This window comes from Pimephales promelas, chromosome 23, assembly GCF_988280905.1.
Source record: "Pimephales promelas chromosome 23, fPimPro1.hap1.1, whole genome shotgun sequence".
Lineage (NCBI taxonomy): Eukaryota > Metazoa > Chordata > Actinopteri > Cypriniformes > Leuciscidae > Pimephales > Pimephales promelas.
In genome coordinates, this window is record NC_142791.1 from 17,707,260 (window position 1) to 17,727,972 (window position 20,713).

Here is a 20,713-nt window from a genome sequence, read left to right on the forward strand (position 1 = left end):
CTCAGTGGCGAATTCAAATGTTTTCTTTACCGGATCTCTTAGCGCTGTGTAGTAACAGTGTCACTTGATCGAGATCGGCTCGCGCTGCACAGATGTTGCTGGTCCGAACTGATAAACGATCCGTGAAGCACATAACGAGGAGCGCAGTTTCGTTCTGCTTTCATTACGCTTGCCATTTGATGTTGCGCAACGTTGTGTTGGCCGCGTCAGCACGAATTTTGCCGGCAGGAAAAATGGTCCAAGCAATCGTTCGGTTTGTATGCGTACCGAACCGGAAGCCTCGAACCGAAACGGTTCAATACGAATACATGTACCGTTACACCCCTACTTCGCAACTGTTTAAAAAAAATAAGTGTATTCTATATAGCATGTAATATGGATGTACTAAATCCACCACATTGTCATTGTGTAATCTAACAGCATCAGTTGTGTTGCTTCACTGTAATTCACAATCCTCTTTGTGGCCTCATGGGGTAGTAAAGGGTCCATCGTATGCAGGGTCAGAATTTCGACGGATGCAGAAGGTCATCCGGCGACTTTCTCCTAGTCTTATGAGTACTGTGAATTCAGACATACTAGTTACAATGTCGCATGTTTTTCGCCTACTATAATATAGTGGGAAAGTTTGTGATTTCAGATGCAGCCAGTCACTCAATTCTTCAATGAAAATGAATTATTCAATGAAATTGGTTGAAAGACTCAATAAATCACTCATTAATATTGTTTTCTCAACATGTTCAAAAATGATTTGAAAGATTAAATCTCATAACATTATTTGTGCAGTTGTAATTTTGCAGTGTGAATGCACTCATGCTACCTCTGAGCTTCATTAAACGGCCTGTGTAAACGCATCTAAATGCCACTTCAGACGTAGCTTCTGTGTTTCCTCTGCAGTGAAAAGACGGATTTTGTTGATACCGATTTCCTTTGATTGATGGCAGCCCTACAGTATCTGATTATTCTAATGGAATTCATTAATAAAATGTAAGAACTTAGGAAGACTTAGGTTAGGAAGTGATAGGTAAAAAACGACAGAGCCCTGACAAGAGAATGACACAGTTTAATTGCGAGCCCTACATATACATATTTACATTCAATTATTTAGCAATTTAGTCAGGTTATATATTTGTATCTGTACCTGGAAGGAGCAGCACCCGTATGGAGGACAGTCTTCCCCGTGGTGTCCATCCTCTGAATCACCAGGTGGTCCAACACCATTTTCTTCTTGGCTCTCTCAATAATCTCCTCCTCAACTGAGCCCTTCGTCACCAGACGGTATATATTCACCTGAGAGAGATTCAATAGAAGACATTACAGAAATGGACTAGATCAAGTCATAAACAATAAAGATATCCTAGACATGTGATTAGCAATTATTGTGAAATAAAAAAATTGGTACAAAGTTTTTTATAACGGTAATATCACGGCACTGATATTACTTATATCATACAACAATGATTTGTGCACATTTAGTTAAGCATCATACATAAAGTAAATTTGTAACAAGGTATCTAGAATTATTTACTGTATTTCAAGGTTTCCATGAGAACAATACTGTTCACTAGTATAGACTAATGAGTGCTAATACACAAAAACGTTATCACTATAAGGCCTCCGCAAATGACAAAATTACCATATATTGATTGCGCTTTAAATAGCAATTTGACAACCAGCAGCGATATAAGATTTAAATGTTTCACCACAGAATTTTACTATTTTCAGACATATGCCATAAACTCTGCAAAGCTACACTGGTTAAAGCATAGACTGTTGAGTATCCCTTTCAATTTTATGCTCTTGTTTTCTGCCCTAATCAATATCAATACAATTAAAACCAGCATACGCTACATAACAGATTTACAGCATGTAATGTAATGTGTGGAGGTAATGCTGACCTGTTTTTTCTGCCCAATCCTATGCGCTCTGGCCTGAGCCTGCAGGTCATTCTGGGGGTTCCAGTCGGAGTCGAAAATGACCACCGTATCCGCAGATGCCAGATTAATGCCTAGACCACCCGCTCGTGTCGACAACAAGAAGCAGAAATCCTGGAACGTCAGAGACAAGACATCACATAAACTCACGGTCAACTTTTAAAACAACTATACATTTTTCATAGAACTAAAAAAAATATTATGAAGACTCAGTCTATGACAGACTTTGAGTGTAATGCCTAATATATTATAATAATTGTTCCAGAATTGGATTAAATCAAATCATGACCTAATTTCTGTGACTTCACAGCACATCGCAATCATAATGTATTTAAGTAAATCAATGCCAGTACAAATATTTACACCATTAATAACCAGTGATTTCACACATACCTCAGAGCCCTCTGCATTAAAGTGATCCAACGCCTGCTTCCTCATCTCACCCTTTATAGAACCATCCAGTCGCTGCAAACACACACTTTCATAAGTCACACCTGAGCCACAAACACTGCGGTTAAATCCAGATGCCCTGTAGCGAGTGAGTTGTGCCATCACCTGGAATAAGAACTGCCGGTACTTCAGGTACTCCGCTAGGATGTCCAGCATCCGAACCATCTGGGAGAAGATGAGCACACGGTGCCCTCGTTCCTTCAGCCGAACCAGCAGTTTATCCAGAAGAATCAGCTTCCCACTGCTGCGAATAAGGTGCTGCAGGAAATATATATTATATATTCAAATATATATTCAAATTCAAGGACCTTTCAAGGACTTTCCAGGTCCAATGGGCTATATGCACGCATAAATTCCGCATTTGACGCAAGGATGCTCGTCCATTTCCGGTTGTGGAGATTAAAGCGGAGGAGAACCGAGGAAAACGGGATTATGGCAGAGTCTTCAATATTTACTGTCCTCCCGATTTTGAAACGAAACGTACATACGTCTAGATGTAATTTTATATATAGTTATGTTTATTTAATATAATTTTAAAAAGAAGCATAAACACAACGAGGGGTGTCTGTTTTATCTGTTTTTGTGACTAACGTTTCTTTATTATAACCATGGAGTATAAAATTCAATATAAATTCTCTGTATTGCATTGGACTCTATGATCGGCGGAAGTTATCGAGCATCCTTAATCCTTCACCGGAAATACCGCCGTGCATAGAGCCCATAGCCTCAAATTTAAGGACTTCATGTGGGGACACCTTTGTTGTGTCCAACAATAAAAGTTCAGGTAACATCATAGTAGATTTGTCTATGCGTGAACGTCAAGGCAATGTACAGCACAAAGTACCCCACACAGGAAAAACATAAATCAAGCAAGCTTGTATCTATGTAAGTTTATTTATTTCAAATCTTTCCAGGGCCTTGAATTTTTTCCTGATTCACAAACTTTAAAGGATTTCAAGAACCCGTGGCAAACCTGTAACTAACTAAGCTTGTTAAATCTTTTGTAACTGAACTTCTATTTTATAACTGTGGCCAATGTCTTGGATGTTTCGCTGTACAGTCCAACTAATAAAGGAGAGCTTCCCCTGTGCAAGATGAAACGCACCTGCAGGCCTTCTTGTCTGTTGTAGAACTCGTTCTCGTCAGGGGGTTTAATGAGGTAGCAGTGGTTACAGCATTTCTTCAACTCCATCATGACGTTGAGGAAGCCTGACGTGCTTCCTTTAGTTCCTTTACTCAGGGCTTTATAGTTCCTCGTCAATATCCACCTAAACAAACAATTTGTTTTAAATTAACAATTATTAAAATTGGGTACAAGTGATAAATCTATAGCGAAGGGTGACATTTTCTCTGGGGGAAAAAAATGTGTTCAAATATAGAATGACATGCAACGATGAATCATGAACAAGACCATGTTTACAGTAAAATGTTGTCCCAATTTGATTCCCTGCCATCTTTCAAAAGCTCATGGTTCTCTTACTTGTAGTATTGTTTCTGAACAGCGCTCATCTCCACCCTGAGGATCTGCTCCACCTTGGCAGGCAAAGATTTCTCCACATCTTTCTTTACTCTGCGCAGCAAGAAGGGCTCCAGCTCTTTATGAAGGCTGGTATAGCCCGAGTCTCTGCCCTTCCCATGCTCCTCTTCAAACATCTCCCACGAGTGAAATCTACCAACATACAAGCTTATATCAGTGACATCTGACTAAACCAATGCAAGAATGTGGTCAGCTCCTCTCTCTAAGCTATCAGCCTTTAAGAATAAACCACATAGAGTTACAAGAGCTGCCAAAAATACCACATGAAAAGCTCAGCTGCATACACTAACACTGCTACAGTCGAGTCATACTGAACTGAGCAAAAAGAGCAGTCTGACAGAACAAGAGCACACCTACTTGTCAGGCATAATAAAGTGTAGCAGAGACCAGAGCTCTTTGAGTGAGTTCTGGAGAGGTGTGCCAGTGATCAGGAGCCTGTGGTTGGACTTGAACTCCATCATGGTCTTGTAGAGGAGAGAGTCATCGTTCTTCAGCCGATGGGCCTCGTCAACACCAATGAACGCCCAGCTGACATTTCCTAAAAATGACTGCAAAAGGAAATAACATTGAGCACACCAGTCTGCTGGGTTAAACAATACTTTTCATTTACACAGTAGTGTTAATTTCGTTAACGAAAACTAAACGAAAATATTTTCGTCAACGCACATTTTTCACCTAACGAAAACTAGACGAGACGAGACTAAAATCCCCACTAATAAACAATAACTGGGACTAAATCAGAAATAATTTTCGTAGACTAATAAAGACGAGACGAAAATGCAGTTCGGTAAATAAAGACCGGGCTAAAATCTATGGACATTTTAGTTCACGAACAAAGACGAGACGAAAATTACATATTATTATATGATATGGTTTTGTCAAATCCTGTCTCCTCCTCCGCCTCCTCCTCGTCAGCTCTTCCGCCACACACACCCACGTTCAAACCTGGAGCGGGCGGGCAGTCAGAATAGCCTACACAACACATGGAGCAGACAGGAGCTGGATTCACGGTGAGGCGGCGGCGACAGGTTAAAAGTAAAACATGCTTTGCACGGGGCTCGGGAGAAAGAAGAGACGTGATATATGGACACATTTTGTTACAATGACAAACTAACTAATGATGGCTAACTTTCATAGCATTTAGTATCCAGGCTGGCTATGTTGCGTTAGCTTCTTAGCACGTAGCGACCGTAGCCACTTGTTGATAGAATTGTATGTGAAGTTAAATTTATGCTAACTTAGATATGTTATACTGGCCGGGCAACTATAGTTTCAGTTAAATTTGATTAAAGCAGACAGACGCTTTAAAAAGATTAGTTAAAAAGATTTCATACGTTCTAGCAAGCTATGCCTTGTTTCACCTTAAATACTGTACCTTTATACCATGTGAACTAGCTGGCAGGAAAGCACTTTTGTTGTATCAGTTGGAGTTTTTTTTTTTCCACAACATTGACCTCAAATCTATTTATTTTATTATTCTATGTGAACTAGCTTTAAACAGCCAGCACTTGTGTTAAGTTCATAATACACTTTATTTTATTTATTTGTTTCCTTTGTCAGGTGTATTTTATTTGTTTTAATGCAAGCATTTGTGTTTGTGTCTTTGAACCTTAACAATGTTCAAAATAAATATGCAAATATTGTCAGAACATCTTCCATGTCTGCATGTGTTCCTTAAAATTGTGTTTTTTTATCAAAAAGATGAGAGAAAATGTTGAAATGTGAAATAATTTTAGGAAATGTTAAATATTATCTGCTGACAAAAAAGTAAAAGGTTAAAATGATGTCCTGACTAAAACTAGACTAAAATGTTGACAGTTTTTTTTTTGACTAAAACTAAACGAATAAAATTATGTTTTCTTGGACTAAAATAAAGACTAAAATGCTCGACTTATAGTCGACTAAAACTAGACTAAATAAAAATGGGATGATGTCGACTAAATGTGATAAAAACTAACAAGCGATGCTGAAACTGGACTAAAACTGAAACTAAATTTAAAAATGGCTGGTAAAATTAACACTATTACACAGGTAACAAATGTCATATCCATTAAAAAAAATAGGACTGGGTATCGATATATTGTGTTATATAATGTATTTCACATCAAATTAGATGCAACCGCTCAAAACAAATTCTTTCAAATTAGTGTTTTCTGTTAATATTTTTTTTTTTAAAGTTAAATTTAATAAAATAATGGACACCCACTGATGAAAAGCACAAGCTGGTAGCTTAACAAAAAATAAATAATCTATATTTATTGGGAACCTTTCTAGCACAGTATCTCCGTGTTAACATACGTTAACATATTTGGGGGGAAAAGAAAGCCTTCATTTCAGGCAAAGCAAAAATGTAATGAAATGTATATAAAAAATTAAGAACAGTAAAAGTAGTGTATTAGACACTTGTTCAACCGTTTTCAATAAATATTCCTATATTTTGTTTTACAAGTACGTCACAAATATAAGCCCCATTTCTCAGCATCATTTAGTACCAGATCATGTGACTATTGGAACAATAGGTCGAGTATTTCGAATGAATTGAAAATCCACAATGTTTCGTGAGAGTTTCTTAGTTTGAATAGTCTAATAGCTTATGCAAAATATACATTTAATAGTGAAAGTGTAAATTAGTCTTTTGACTCATGCTGTACCTTATCCTTCAGCAGAATTTCATATGTGGTAAGCAGAATGTTTAACTTCAGTCGCTTGGTCTGCAGATGCATCCATTCATGTGTCCGGATCTAAATAACACACAACAATCTTCAGCTTTGAGTTGAAGAAATCTAGGATCTGCTCACTTTCATACATTTAACATTATACCATGTTTCTGCTGTTGATGTCTCCCAGATACACCACAACATTCATCAGAGGAGCCCAGAGCTGGATCTCCCTCTGCCAGGACGTGAGGGTGGACAGAGGCACCACCAGAAGAAAGGGCCCGTAAAGCTGGTGATCATGGAACAAGTAATTGAGGAAGCTGATGGTCTGGATGGTTTTTCCCAAACCCATCTCATCTGCCAGGATACAACTGTTTCCTCTGGGAAAGAAGAAGAGTAGAAGAGATGAAGAAGAAACTCATGAAATCATGACTCATTGAAACCGGGCTGATGTCTACTTGGAATGAACGAAACTAGCATACTTGCACCAAGAATGGGCCATCCAGTTGAGACTGTCCAACTGATAGTCCCGCAGCTCTAGGCCATCTCCACCGATGTACGGAGGCTGCTTCTTCATGGGCACAAACCGGGGTCTCTGTTTTAAAACCTGAAAGAAACCAAACAGAAAACTGGTTGGAGAGCTCCCAGTTTCATTGGTTTTCTGAGACGAGTGTTCATGGTGTTGACTGTGGTTACCTTGCAGTCTCTGAAGGGGATGGTTTTGCTCTGGTTTCGGCTCATGTATTCATCGATGCACTTTTGAAACTTTCTAGAAATAAGAGCACCGTCTTCCCAACTGCACTCCGAATATGGCAGCCCCTGCCATTTACAAAGGTAATCGGGAAAACCTGCCGCAGACTTTTGATTCGAATGTCCTGCAAGATTCAAGCAACAATGAACGTAAATTAACACATTTCTCCATTCCTTGCCACTGTCGCTTTTGGCTTGCTTTGTTGACACCATTATGTGAGAGCTGAATGATGACATCACTGTTTTCTCCAGAGTGGCTATATATATATATATATAACAGAAATGAACTATCACTGAACTTCCTTAAAATTGCTATATGTTTTTGTACACTTTGTAATCACACTTTTGTAATCCACTTTTTGGGTTTTTCTATTACCTCTGAAGGCCAGTTTTCCTATGTGAAGTCTCAGGTTCGGATTTTCTGCGAAATCCATTGGATGTGACGTGCATGCACGCTACTGAGCTTCTCTTCTTTCATATACAGTCTATACGACGGCACTGCAGCTGACGACATGAGTCTGATAACACCCAAAAATGACCTACCTCCTGCACAACACGCACTCAAACACAAACTCCACATAAATATAAAAAACAAAACAAAAATATATCTGCTAAAGCTCGCCAGGCCAAACGTGAATCGGATTGACTTAAGACGAAAACACGGATCAACATTGACAGTGTTTCAATTATGGAGACCTCCGCTAATTTTACTGTGATAAACTACAAATTTTCAGATATGCTGAAATAATAGTAAACTGTAATGAAATTACAACATACTACAATATACACGAGACATGAAATGAACACAATAGACTGTTCCAGGATAACAAAAATTATGCGCTTTAGGATGCAACTTATTTTATGTACTAGATCTACTGTCTAACGTCACTCATCCCACTACTATCATATTGTTTATAATACATATTTCCAGACACGTTCAGTACAGTAATGTTACTTCCTACGATCTTACTGTTACACTGAAATAGTTCAGTCTAGTTTACTAACCGTTTTCATTATCATATTATACATTCACCCATGTTGCATGTTTCCAGCATGTTTGTATGATGCTTTCTTCGGTGGCGTGTTGAAATTCTCAGTGTGGCCGTGTACCGTGAGAGCTCGCTCTTGTGTTCGAGCACGAGTGCTCTTGTAAAAATTGGTAGCAATCTGAAACATCACTCATAGAGGCCGCTAAAAATACATAAAGCACCTTTAAAGGAGCATTTCACCCATGAGAACATTAATCTTCATTGAAAGTGGGTCATATATGTAATAGAAATGTAACGTAAATATCGAATTTGGTGCCTTCTTGACCAAGGAAAGACAGAAAGTAACTTTAGGGCACATTTCTATGGAAAACAACAACTCCCACAATGCACCACATTGCAGAGCTCCACAAGCCACTCCCACTAATCCAGAACACCGCGAAACTAGGGTGGTTCACAACACAAACGTCTGTGTCCTCGTCTGATTTCGTCCATGAGAAATTGGCATCGTTGAAATTCTTTGCAGCAGACGGACTCTATATCTGTGTCCTGTCCGCCCAGCTGGAGCCAGTCCGGGCTCCTCTGCCGCGATTTATTGTTCCTCCATCAGCCTCAGCTGCTCTTCGCTACATCGCAGCTTGTTAAGGTAGCCACGAACACGCCATTGTTGTGACTTCACATCTGCCTCCACAGTGGCTGTTAGCTTAGCTTCCAAACAAGATGGTGGATATTGCTTTTAGTTTCTGCAAGTGAAGTCTGTAGCGTGAGTGGGACCCAACCCCTCTACAAAGATATGGGACTTCCTGCTTAGAATGACGATTTTCAATTCATTGAACTGCAACACTTAAATCCGTGTTTCTCCCGTCTCAAAGGGATACAAAGCTTAATGCAAATGGGTGAAGTGCTCCTTTAAGCTGGACTGTGAAGCTATTTTCTTCAAGAAACAAACTTTGTTGCATTATTTTCCTGTTATCACTGTAAAGCTGCTTTGAAACCATCTGTATTGTAAAAAGCGCTATATAAATAAAGGTGACTTGACTCGTGACTCAGAACAATCAATCAAAACAATGAAAATTGGAAAACCTTACCAATGATTCTTTCCACGATTTGATACTGAGAATGCAAGTCATCCATGAGTTCCTGCTGGCAGTTTAAGTACTCCACATCTTCAGGGGAGGCCGCTTTGAGCCTGTGGACGGCAGTGCAGAAGAACAAAATGAACATCTAAAGCCAAACTACCAACAGGAAAAGAGGTTTCTGTAAGCTTTCCTACCATTTCTTCTTCTCCTGCTCTTTTTTCTTGAAGTTGTCCAGTTTCTTCATACCCTTGACGTTCTGTTGTTTGAGCGTCTCCTCTGTCTCCCAGGTGTTGTGAATGTGGGACCAGTTCTTCCATTTCATCAAGTATTGCACCTCTCCTGGCTGTCTGTTGGGGTCAAAGTTGGCGTTGGGGTCTCCATCTGCCTCTACGGCATACACTGTGGTTACGGCACCCGTTGCTGTTAAAAAACCAGACAACATTTAAACAAAAGTATTGGTGTCACTAAAAAGTTCCTTTTAAACTTTCCGCCCGAGCTGATTCTGTTCTCTTTCTGCCCTCATGTCACAATTCGATACAATATGATATTGCGATACTGCAATACATATGTTAAAAGGTCAACAAAAACTGTTATACTGTTGATTAAAATGCTAAATTTGGTGTTACATTGCGAGGATTGACTTGGTGCTGGAAACCCAAACACAGTGCACAGAGATCCAGTAAAGAAAGCATTTGAATTCGCCACTAAAGTGATAACATTGTTGCGAGATCTAGTGAGAAGCAGTCACATTTCTATACTATCGTTCTATACCGAACGATATGAAATATTATATTGCGATCTATATTTTAGCTATATCGCACAGCCCTGTTCAGCATTATTGTTCTCACCTCCTTTCCGCCCTATCCTCGATTCCATGACTCTCTCCAGTGTCTCGAACTCGTCCTCCTCTGGGGGCGGGACGTCCTCTCCACACACCTCCACCAGGTCGTCGGAATCCGTCTTCATTTCTTCATCTTCTTTGTAGCTCACGTTGACCGTGGCCTGCCGCCGAGGCCCCGCCAAGGCTTTCTTATAATCGTCGTCTTCATCTGAGGAGGAGTGCGAGGGCTTCTTCTTCGGAGCTTTGTTATTTTTCCCATTCCTGGCAGTGGCCCTGAGAGAGATGAACAGATCTGTTCAGTTAAGGAGTGTTTGCTAAAAAAAGAATTACAAAACAAAATAGCCATAAGCACCAATCATTAGGATCTAAGCATATGTGAAAGAGCATGACTAAAACCACGAAGGTTGGAAGCATGAATCCCGTGGAAATTGTGAGTACCTGTATTTTGATGGCAACCTTATAATTTGGCCTAAAATGACTTGGTGGTTGTTAAATCAAATACTCATGGGTCACGTCAAAAACTGTATTGGCTTTTCCGTTAAAAAGATGACGCATAAAAAAATATTTTGATGTGTTATGTATATGCTATCCAATTTTTGTGACCAACAAAATAGAAGGAATTATTTTTTCAAAGATTTTAAAATGCCAGGAGCATTTTTAAAGAATTTTTTTTCCAACAAACAAAAAGCCATGGCGAAAACTATAAAACTATAACAGTCATTCAATGAAATCGGACACATTCAATCAAAATTCAGCAGGTAGTAACTGGAATTATGAATCTTATTATACATGGTGCGGTGTCCAATGAGGCTGTGACAAATGTTGTGAGAATCAGCACAAAGGTGTTTTTATATTACAGAAGGTGTTCACAGAAAGGGTCAATTCTGATTTCATGTTCACTTTAAAAGACACCAAACAGTGGATGACATCTAAAAATGTTTTTTAAAACGATGCACTTTTTTGTATAATCTTATTAGACTTAATTTAATGGATGTTAATGTTGCGCAACTTGCGCTGAAACAAATCTCATTTCCATTTTATATTTTTCTATTTTATTTTGAAGTGCCCGTGATAACAATAACGTGCATGTTCATTATTGTGATATTGTATTACCGTACATCGGCAAAAGAATTTCATGCTGTCTGTTTCATATAAAACTAACTAAGCGTAGAGATTATTGGATGGCATGCGCGCAACAAATGTTGCAGTTTTGCTCACGCATCCACAGAAAACAGCAAAAACTGCATTTCTCACTACATAAAACAGCAAAAGTGAACCAAGATCAGGTGAAAACTGTACTTGTTTGAAGGTTTTCTGCTCTTGACTTTGTGACTGGGCTCATAGTCAGACACCGACTCGTCACTGTGCCCTTCCTCCTCTGCTGAAGAGTCCGATGAGCCACTTCCTGAACCCGATCCGGAGTCCGATCCAGACCTACACACACAACACCAGCGTAAATGCAGAGTGAGGCAGTAACCTCATGTTTACTAATGCAGACGGCTTCCCTCGACTCACCCTTTACTCCTGCTCTTGGAGTCATCATCTGAGTCATCACTACTGGAAGAGTCCTGGAGGCGATAAGAGAGCAGAACGAGTGAGAAACAAGAGGGATTTGGGGAACCAGGATGACTGTGAGGGGGTGAGCGTGCAGTACCTCGTCTGAGCCGGAGGAGCTCTGCTGCTGGACCTGCTGCTGTTGCTGGAGCTGCTGCTTCCGGATCATGGCGGACCGTTGCACTGTCAGGATACTGGGGTTGGACTTCCAAAACTACAGCAAGGGGAAACAACAAGGATTCATTTATTAATAAACAATTTATTTATGTAAGTGATGATAGCAACATAAAGTAAACTGTGACATATTACACCCAAATATTCTTCAGACATTGACTACCAGTAACATTTATTAAAATTTGGGACCAAAATTGATTCAGACACTTCGACCTGATCATGTTTTAGTTGAATTGCTAATGCTCTTTTTACACACAGACTGAACAACATGAAGCATTGCTTGGTCACTGGTTGAGCTAAACTGGTATTATCTGATTGTGTAGTTAAATTTAACAGCGGACAGATATTCACGTGTGAGAGTCTAACAGAAGAATGGACAAAACCAGTGAAATATCCACTGATCTGATAACTCTAATTTACAAAATGGTGATAAAATATGATGAACTCAGTCAAATGTTGGTTTGACTATGTATTATGATAACTGGACTACAGCACAACATGTTATTAACAAACTTCACTGAAATAGATCAAGAGTGGAGTTGTGTACTTTGCGAGAGAAACGTTATTTGTGCGAGAAAGGGAATTGGGGCTTTAATGACTAATTGATCATCTATAATCTAATGAAAATAAAAGAATGGTTTACATTAATTTTTCAGGTTTGTGTGAAGTGCATGGACAATATTTGCAGCTCCATCACTTTACAGTGGTGTAAACATTTGAAAACAGAACAATCTTATAGGCAGAAATGGAAGTCTAATAAATAAAACTAACATCATGACTATAAAAATAATTGTATATAAATGTAATAAGTCTCTTATTTTAATAAGATACAGAAATATGCTATGCTCAGAGGAGTTAATGTTTGTTCCTCTAGAAATGTCTACCTCCAAACATTTAATTTTAGCAAAGCCTTATTACATTTCAAATGTGAGTCTATTTGCACTGTCTGGTGGACAACATTGGGCTTGTGGAATAAATGTAGTCAATTTTGTACGGCTGGGCATTGGCACAAACTTCATGATTCAATTTTGATTCACAAGCTTGCAATTTGATTAGATTTAAATTTGATTGAATTCGATATCAGTTGATTGGGGCCAATCAGATACAGTGCATGGCAAAGAAATCTCAACTAATGCTGTAAACTACACAGGGAATCACAGTTGGTACATCACTGTAATATTAAAGGTTAAATTAGATTTGTAAGCTACGCACATTTAAATTAAACATGGAAATACATAACATTATAACAATAGTGCTATAATACATTTTTATTGCCATAATTATGTTTCTACTCGTATTGTGAAATATAAAGATTTAAATGGTGGCTGTCATAAAAACATGGATTTAGGCATTTCAAACATAAAATATTTCAGAACAGGTTAATTAAAGATATAATAAATTATGCAATATAATAGGGCTGGGTATTGACACAAATTTCACAATTCGATTTCGATTTGATGCAATATTGATTTTTTGAAAACCGAAACCAAATTTTCTCAAGGAAAACAAATCTCTTAACTAATGCTGTAAACTATGGGGGTCAGTTGTAGCCTATAGGCTTCATTATTAGCCTACAATAATATTGATAATTAAATACTGATTTGTATACAAACACTTGGAACAATTATTTATTTTTATAATAATAAAGTTATATGGAAATGGAATATAAACATTTAAATGGTGGCAGTCATACAAACTTGCCAGATTTATTCAAACGTGCATTAAAAATGATAATGAATATGTAATATGGTGCATATATTTAGCAAAATGCTCCTCTCTATAAATAATTTTTATCATAATTTCTATCATTTGAGGTAAATGTGACGTTAACTGACATTGTATGCAAAAGTTGTTTTACAAACGTCTTTCCACGGGGGAAACACTGATTGAGCGATTTAATGCGACATGATACAGACAGATTTCGATAAGTTGTACTCTCTTTTAACACGCTTTCAGACGCTCATTCATGTTTATTTCACGTTGTAACTCGTATTAAAGGCGGAAGAGAAGATCATAAACTGCTGCTTCTCTTGAGCTGATCTCACGCCACAGCGCCAAAATGGCATATTTTTGAATTTCGTAAGGAAATGGGTGTACTTTGTTTCATATCAATAGTAACAAAGCATAAAGATTGGATGGGATGAGTGCTACAATGTTTCATTCATTCATCAACTGAAAACAGGATAGCCTAATCGATTCTTTGGATTTAAGAATAAATATTGGTTTGTAAAAATTTGAATCGATATTTTTTACCCAGCCCTACAATATAGTGTATATATATTTAGCCAAATGCCTTTGTTGTTCAATTTCATTCATCTTTATTTTGTGTTGTAACTGGTATTTAAATGGAAGTGATGAACGGTTCATGTGTGCTTCTCTTGAACTGAACTTGGATGGAATATTTATCAACTGAAAACAGCATACACTGAAATATGGATTCAAGAATCGATATCGGCTCTTCAAAATGAGAATTGAATAAAATCAAGAAATCTATATTTTTTACCCCGCCCTAGTATTTTTTGCATGGGCTTTAAAGCATCTGATCAGCATTGACAACTTCACACAAGCTTTATGACGCTTACCGCGGCTCCATCGATTTTGTTGCCTTGATCATTCTTTCCTTTGGATTTCTCGGAGTCCGAGTCTGATTGGCTTCCAGAATCCGATCCACTTCCTGAGTCACTGCTCCCTGATTGGCTACTGCTAGAACTGCTACTGCTTGAACTCGAGCCCGAGCCAGAACCCGATCCTGACCCAGACTCATCGTCTGAATTACTGAGACACAAACACAATGAAATCAATTACCTTTATCCATAAATAACTGTGAGCAGATTAAGTAATAGCATTGTTTATAATTAGACAATATAATTAGCATGAAAAATATTACTAGGATTCATAATTAGAAATGTCTAATTTATTCCTCCTCATGTTCCAATAAACATATTTTTCTGTACAAATAAACATATTGACGACAATAATATCTACTCTAATAAATAGTATTAATAATTTTTAGGGCTGTCAAACGATTAATCACATCCAAAATAAAAGTTTGTGATTATATAATATGTGTGTGTACGGTGTATAATTATTTTCTATATATATATATATATATAAATACACACACATGCATGTATATATTTAAGAAAAAAAATTATATATAAATATTTATATATAATATCAATTATATGAAGAGTTCAGATGCAAAAGCCTCTAAATGCCATTTGAAATTTTCTTCTAAAATGACCATTTTTATCAAGCTTGTATATTTAAGTTCAGTAATTTCACTTAAATGACAATTAAAAGGTAATCTTCATTCCCATTTAAGTGAAATTACTGAACTTCAATTTACAAGCTTGATAAAAATGATCATGTTAGAAGAAAATTTCAAATGGCACTTAGAGGCTTTTGCATCTGAACTCTTCATATATAAAAATATATACAGTATATACATGGAAGTATTTCTTAAATATATACATGCATGTGTGTGTGTGTATTTGTATACAAAATAATTATACACAGTACACACACATATATATTATGTAAACACAAACTTTTATTTTGGATGCGATTAGTTGTTTGACAGCCCTAATATTTTTACTTATCCAGCTAGTGGTGAAATCAGGACTAGGTACTGGAAATACTAATCGACTAATTGGGTAAATGTCCTTGCTTTTGTAAACACTTTGCTAAATTTTTTTTATTTTTTTTTTAAAAAGTTATTTACAGTAACTGCAGTTCTATCAAGCAGGTGGGACATTGTCATCTCATAAGTCAATCAAAGTATCATGCTTCGTTGTTCAGTATTCAGCATTAATTTAAGACTAGATCACTTTTCAGAACTAATTAAAACACTGACTGCATTTTAAAAGAACTGAAATCATGGATGACTGACAAGCACAAGTCTGGAGAAACAGGTGTAGTGTTCATTAATTGAGAAAGAATGGAGGAACATAAGCGTAACTTATAACTGAAGTAGTCTGGCATGCCAATCAACTGCTGATACTTTTGGGATCCGTTACATGTAATGGTTCATTTTGATGCTATGTGTGAACAAACGTAGGATGTTGAGATGCTCTGATGTGAAAGTCTGCTGTCAAACAGCGTCTACAACAGATGCTTAGCGGTACATCAAACGTAAATGGCTCAAATAACAATCAATGAAGCGGTGTCCACTGCAAGAGTCTGTCTTTTCTGAAGCTGGACAGTATGAATAAACACCCAGTTTCACAGTACGGATAAAGAAGCTGAAATATTCTACCTAAAAGCTTCTCTTTGACTGCAGACAATAAAATGAGAATGCAAGCAAATGAAATCTTCATTCACAAGCAAACTAATCCTTCCTTTAACATGGAAATGGCATGTATTGCGATTACCTGGACTCGCCGCTACTGTTGCTGACACTTTCATCCTCACTGCGTGCATCCATCTCAATCAAATATTAAAGATGAATCCCTGATGAGATTCGTACAGTCTGCGTGCGCCACCTCAGAGCAGCTCACCTGAACAGAAAGTAAAGTTGTAATTAGAACAGAAGCTCACGCAAATGACAGGTTCATGTCAAAGTGACTCAACTTATGTTTACATTACTGACAAGTAAACATTACTGTCAAGTCTGAAGCAGTCTGAGAATCTGAGATGAACAAAATTATGCTGCGGAAACTATTTAACAGCTAGTTTTTAGAAAGGTTAAACAGTGTAACAAATAGAAACACCTTTGTTTGCTAGTATAACAGTAGCAGGAATGTAGAAAACTGCCAACATTTGTTTCCATATGATGTGCAGTATTTGTTTATTCCTCAGTATTGTAGTCATGATATTGCAGGAATAGGCAATAACACCAACTGCTTCTAAAAGAGGGTTACTTCTCTTCCTCTCTTCAAAACACTTAACTTTGTTTTTATCGTTAATATGCGTACTTTAGTGACAAACCGCACGCAAAATCCACAGACGAATCGTACAGAAGTTTCTCTTTTATGTAATGCAAAATCTTAAGCACTGCCTAATGAATGAAAGTGCTGAGTGTGATGTTGACCGCAGAGGCCTCCAAGGTTCGGGCCTAAAAAGCCGCGGACTATCCTGCGCTGTACGGCCCCCTGAAGCAGCGCCATGCTCGGGCACAGGCGCGCATTACTGTCGGGTCACCTTTATGTTCAAGGCCATTTACAAATATCAGTTGTCATGAAGTTCATCCAGTCTTAATAATAGGTTTCACATCACAAATTCATATTTTGGGACAATGTTTTGATCGTTTGCCCTACTTGTCGCGATGGATTGGCGCTACATTTCAAATCTTTCATCAGTCTCTTTCTGTTGTAGCAATGCTAACTTAGCTTAGCATGCTAAAGCTAAACGAGAAGCGCGTGTTAGCTATTTGGCTACCGGTCGCTAACACAGTCAAGCTATTGGAGAACAGTGTACACATAAAATTGATAAGAGCAACAATATAACAACCTTCAGACCCCATTTAGATCGTATCTTTCTCAAATAAACATTATTTGTTTGTTTAGCCAGCTATTATTACGCGTGCTAAGCTAAACGAGCAGCCTCGCTCAACTGGAGTTTGATTTTATGGGACACTCTGCTTATAAAATCAGCTGGCTTGTCTTAAGCCCTTAAAACAAGCAGTTGCGATACTCTACTCGTGGATTTTGTCTCACGACCAGATGTACGCACTGAAATACAGGTGTTTTCAGCGTAATATTGTCTGATCATCATGTTGTTGATTCCCGCACTGCGTTTCTGTAGATCGGTTTGTTTTCATTAGCTCTTAAAACACCCAAACACAGCATCCCGAGCAGTATACGGACATATAACAGGGAATAACCGGCCACGACCGGTTTCTCGTCTACGTCCATCACGTTCTGCGCACAAGTGCGGTCATATTGAAGGTGTTTTGATGTGTTACCTGCCCGCCTGTGTGCGCGCTGCCCGCGGACTCTTTCTGATGATCGCCGCTGTCGCTCGAGAACTCCACAAAAACACTCTTACACACTTTACTCTGAGAGATGAGTTTCTGAGTTTCCCCTCCACGGTCAAGAGTGCCTTGGGATCAACTGCTAAACAGTTTTAGTGTATTCCATGTGCCGGGAAACAGACAGGATAGCAGGCATATTTCAGCTGTAAATCCTACACCAGCCGGTCTCTCTCCGCCATGACGCGCTCGAGCACAGAGAGAGAGAAACCCCGGGCTGTGACGTCACCCGGCCGCGGCGAGCTCCCGCGGAACCGGCTGTTATATAAGAAAAGATCCGTAGGGATGCTTGTTTCTCTTATTAGACTACATGGGGGAAAGTTTGCGTTTTTGTATATCTATCAAAATTCGAGAATTAGCGTACATTTAAAAATTCTTCATGAGCATGTTTGTCTGTAATACACTTCATCAATATTTTTTTGATATCGATTAAAGCCGATTATTTTGTATTGATATGACAGAAAATATAATACGCTTCTAAAAATAAAAACTTTTTAGAAGGATTCATAATTTTTCAAAATAAATCTGGACATCATGTTGATATAACTTGCAAATATGTTTTTTATATAGCCTATATTGAGTATAAAGATGCATCTTATAAACTTATGGCGAGTCTTATGATTTTATTTAGTAAATTCCATATTCATGAAAGCAGAAGAAGTGATAATGGCTGCGTCCGAAATTGCATTACTAGTCACGACCAGTAAAAAAAAGTAGCCTACACTGTAGGCTATAGCATAAATGTGCGCTGCCTAGTAGGCCTATGAATGTAATCTGGAGAGGATGCACTACATTCACTTTGTTGTCATTATTATGTGATCTACCAGTGTCAGTCATCTACCAGTGCCACATCGCTTCACTGTCATTCACAATCCTCTCCTGTGCCTTCATGGGATAGTAAGTGTCTGGCCGGAGGTCATCCGGGGACTTTCTCCTACTCTTTTATGAGTAGTCTACTGTGAATTCAGTCAGATTTACTTCTTTTGTCACAATCTGTTTATCGCCTACTATATAGTGGGGAAGTATGATCTGGGATGCAGCACATGACCCCCTGAAGTGTCTTGAAACATGCAGCATTAGTCAATGTGCTGACGTAATTTCCATAGACAGGAAAAGAAATGGACACAGCGACCCCATAGACTTCAACGGAGAAAAGTGAAGCCCATTAGAAGCTCTCACTTCCTGATGGCTGACTGCACGGGCTCAAACTGAGCTTGATGACGAAGATGTGACGTGAGCAACCTATCTGACAGCTGTAAGTCTTCTAGTAGCTGTGCCAAGAGGAATCTGAATCATTCCCTTCCAAATCTCACAAAGGCGGAGAGAGTGAGTATTAGCTGTACATGAGCAGCAGCAGGATCAACTTTATGACTCACTATGGGCTTCTCCCTTGACTTTATGCCTCCACGTCCCCCCGATTGCGTGCAAGCTTCTCCTCCTGTCTATACTGTAATTTCTACAGTGCGACAGAGTCACGTGTTATGACGCAATCGTTAGCCTATTTTTACAAAAAAACTGCTTCTACGGGGCCATAACTTATGATACAAGGTAATGGAGCCTTTTATACATTGTCGTATTTCTTTAGAAATAAACAAATGGAGTCTTTAAATGCCTCAGATGTAAAGTTATTCACTGTGGCCAAACTGAATGGGAGTCAATGGGATGCTAACAGCAGGTGAAGGCTTGCTAGCTAATGGAGGGCCCCCGGTGAGACTTCAGTTTCCGGCTGGTGGATTACCCCCTCGGTAATTTCCAAGGGGGTAATCCATCAGCCAGAAGATGAAGGCTCGTGGGAGCCGCCATTGTAGCAAAACTTCACCTGCTGTTAGCATCCCATTGACTCCCATTCATTTTGGCCTCACTTTGACATTGAATAACTTTACATCTGAGGCGTCCAAAGACTTCAGTTGTCCATTATTTATTTCTAAAGAAACATGACAATGTATAAAATGCTCCATTACTTTGTATCTTATGTTACGGCCCCGTCGAAGCCGTTTTTGTAAAAATAGGCTAAATATTGCATCATAACCACAGGACTTTCTGTTGCACAATAGAGACATTACCATATAGACAGGAGGAGAACCTCGCAGGCAATATGAGGCAATTGGAGGGACATGAAGGCACAAAGTCAGGGTAGAAACACATAAATAGAGAGTCCATAAAAGCAACGGGACAAAATATTTCAACAATGTTTTTGAGGAATTAGGTGATTCAGATTTGTCTTGGCACAGCTACTAGAAGATTTTCAACTGTCAGATGTCGTCACGCTCAGTTTGAGCCTGCGCAGTCGCTCAGACATCAAACAGGAAGTGCAATCAATTCTCCGTTGAAATCAATGGGGTCGCTGTGTCCATTTCTTTTACTGTCTATGGTAATTTCCACTGAAACAGGAAAAGAGGGCAGGACATATCAAACAGCCCCTCCCCTTTTCTAAAATAGCCAATAGAGTTTAGTTCATATCACAGCTCGGACAGAGCCATTGAGCTCAGTAAAACTGAGTGTCCTCTTTCTCCTCCTGATTTTCTCCATATCGCTTTAAAATACAGTACAGCATAATGAGCAGAACTCAAACTGGTCTGATATGTTTTCTGTTCTGTGTGACTCATATGATCTGCTCTGTGTATCGTGTCTCTGGACTGGAGCTGCGGCGGTTCAAGTGACACTAACATGAAACCAGACTTCATTCGCCCAGAACATATTTACACTGTCTGAATCACTCCTTATCCCCTATATAGTGAACTATGTGCCATTCAACATATAGAAAATAGTAAATGTGTGAACAA

General features: G+C 38.6%; 1 protein-coding gene across 2 annotated transcripts in view; it reads right to left on the minus strand.

The window, feature by feature from the left end:
• chd1 (chromodomain helicase DNA binding protein 1) overlaps positions 1-18,149 on the minus strand; it is a 38,067-nt gene extending 19,918 nt beyond the window's left edge. For both annotated transcript variants that reach the window (XM_039676242.2, XM_039676241.2), the window contains exons 1-20: positions 17,865-18,149; positions 16,333-16,458; positions 14,542-14,734; positions 11,886-11,999; positions 11,747-11,799; positions 11,531-11,665; positions 10,239-10,504; positions 9,585-9,810; positions 9,400-9,500; positions 7,272-7,450; positions 7,058-7,182; positions 6,739-6,955; positions 6,570-6,659; positions 4,276-4,466; positions 3,862-4,050; positions 3,487-3,649; positions 2,487-2,639; positions 2,325-2,396; positions 1,896-2,045; positions 1,139-1,287 (exon numbers count right to left, since the gene is read on the minus strand). In XM_039676242.2, coding sequence (XP_039532176.2) covers positions 1,139-1,287; positions 1,896-2,045; positions 2,325-2,396; positions 2,487-2,639; positions 3,487-3,649; positions 3,862-4,050; positions 4,276-4,466; positions 6,570-6,659; positions 6,739-6,955; positions 7,058-7,182; positions 7,272-7,450; positions 9,400-9,500; positions 9,585-9,810; positions 10,239-10,504; positions 11,531-11,665; positions 11,747-11,799; positions 11,886-11,999; positions 14,542-14,734; positions 16,333-16,385 — 2,819 coding nt within the window. In that variant the 5' untranslated portion in view covers positions 16,386-16,458; positions 17,865-18,149. The remainder of the gene's footprint in view (positions 1-1,138; positions 1,288-1,895; positions 2,046-2,324; positions 2,397-2,486; positions 2,640-3,486; positions 3,650-3,861; positions 4,051-4,275; positions 4,467-6,569; positions 6,660-6,738; positions 6,956-7,057; positions 7,183-7,271; positions 7,451-9,399; positions 9,501-9,584; positions 9,811-10,238; positions 10,505-11,530; positions 11,666-11,746; positions 11,800-11,885; positions 12,000-14,541; positions 14,735-16,332; positions 16,459-17,864) is intronic.
• Between the last annotated feature and the right edge of the window lie 2,564 nt (positions 18,150-20,713).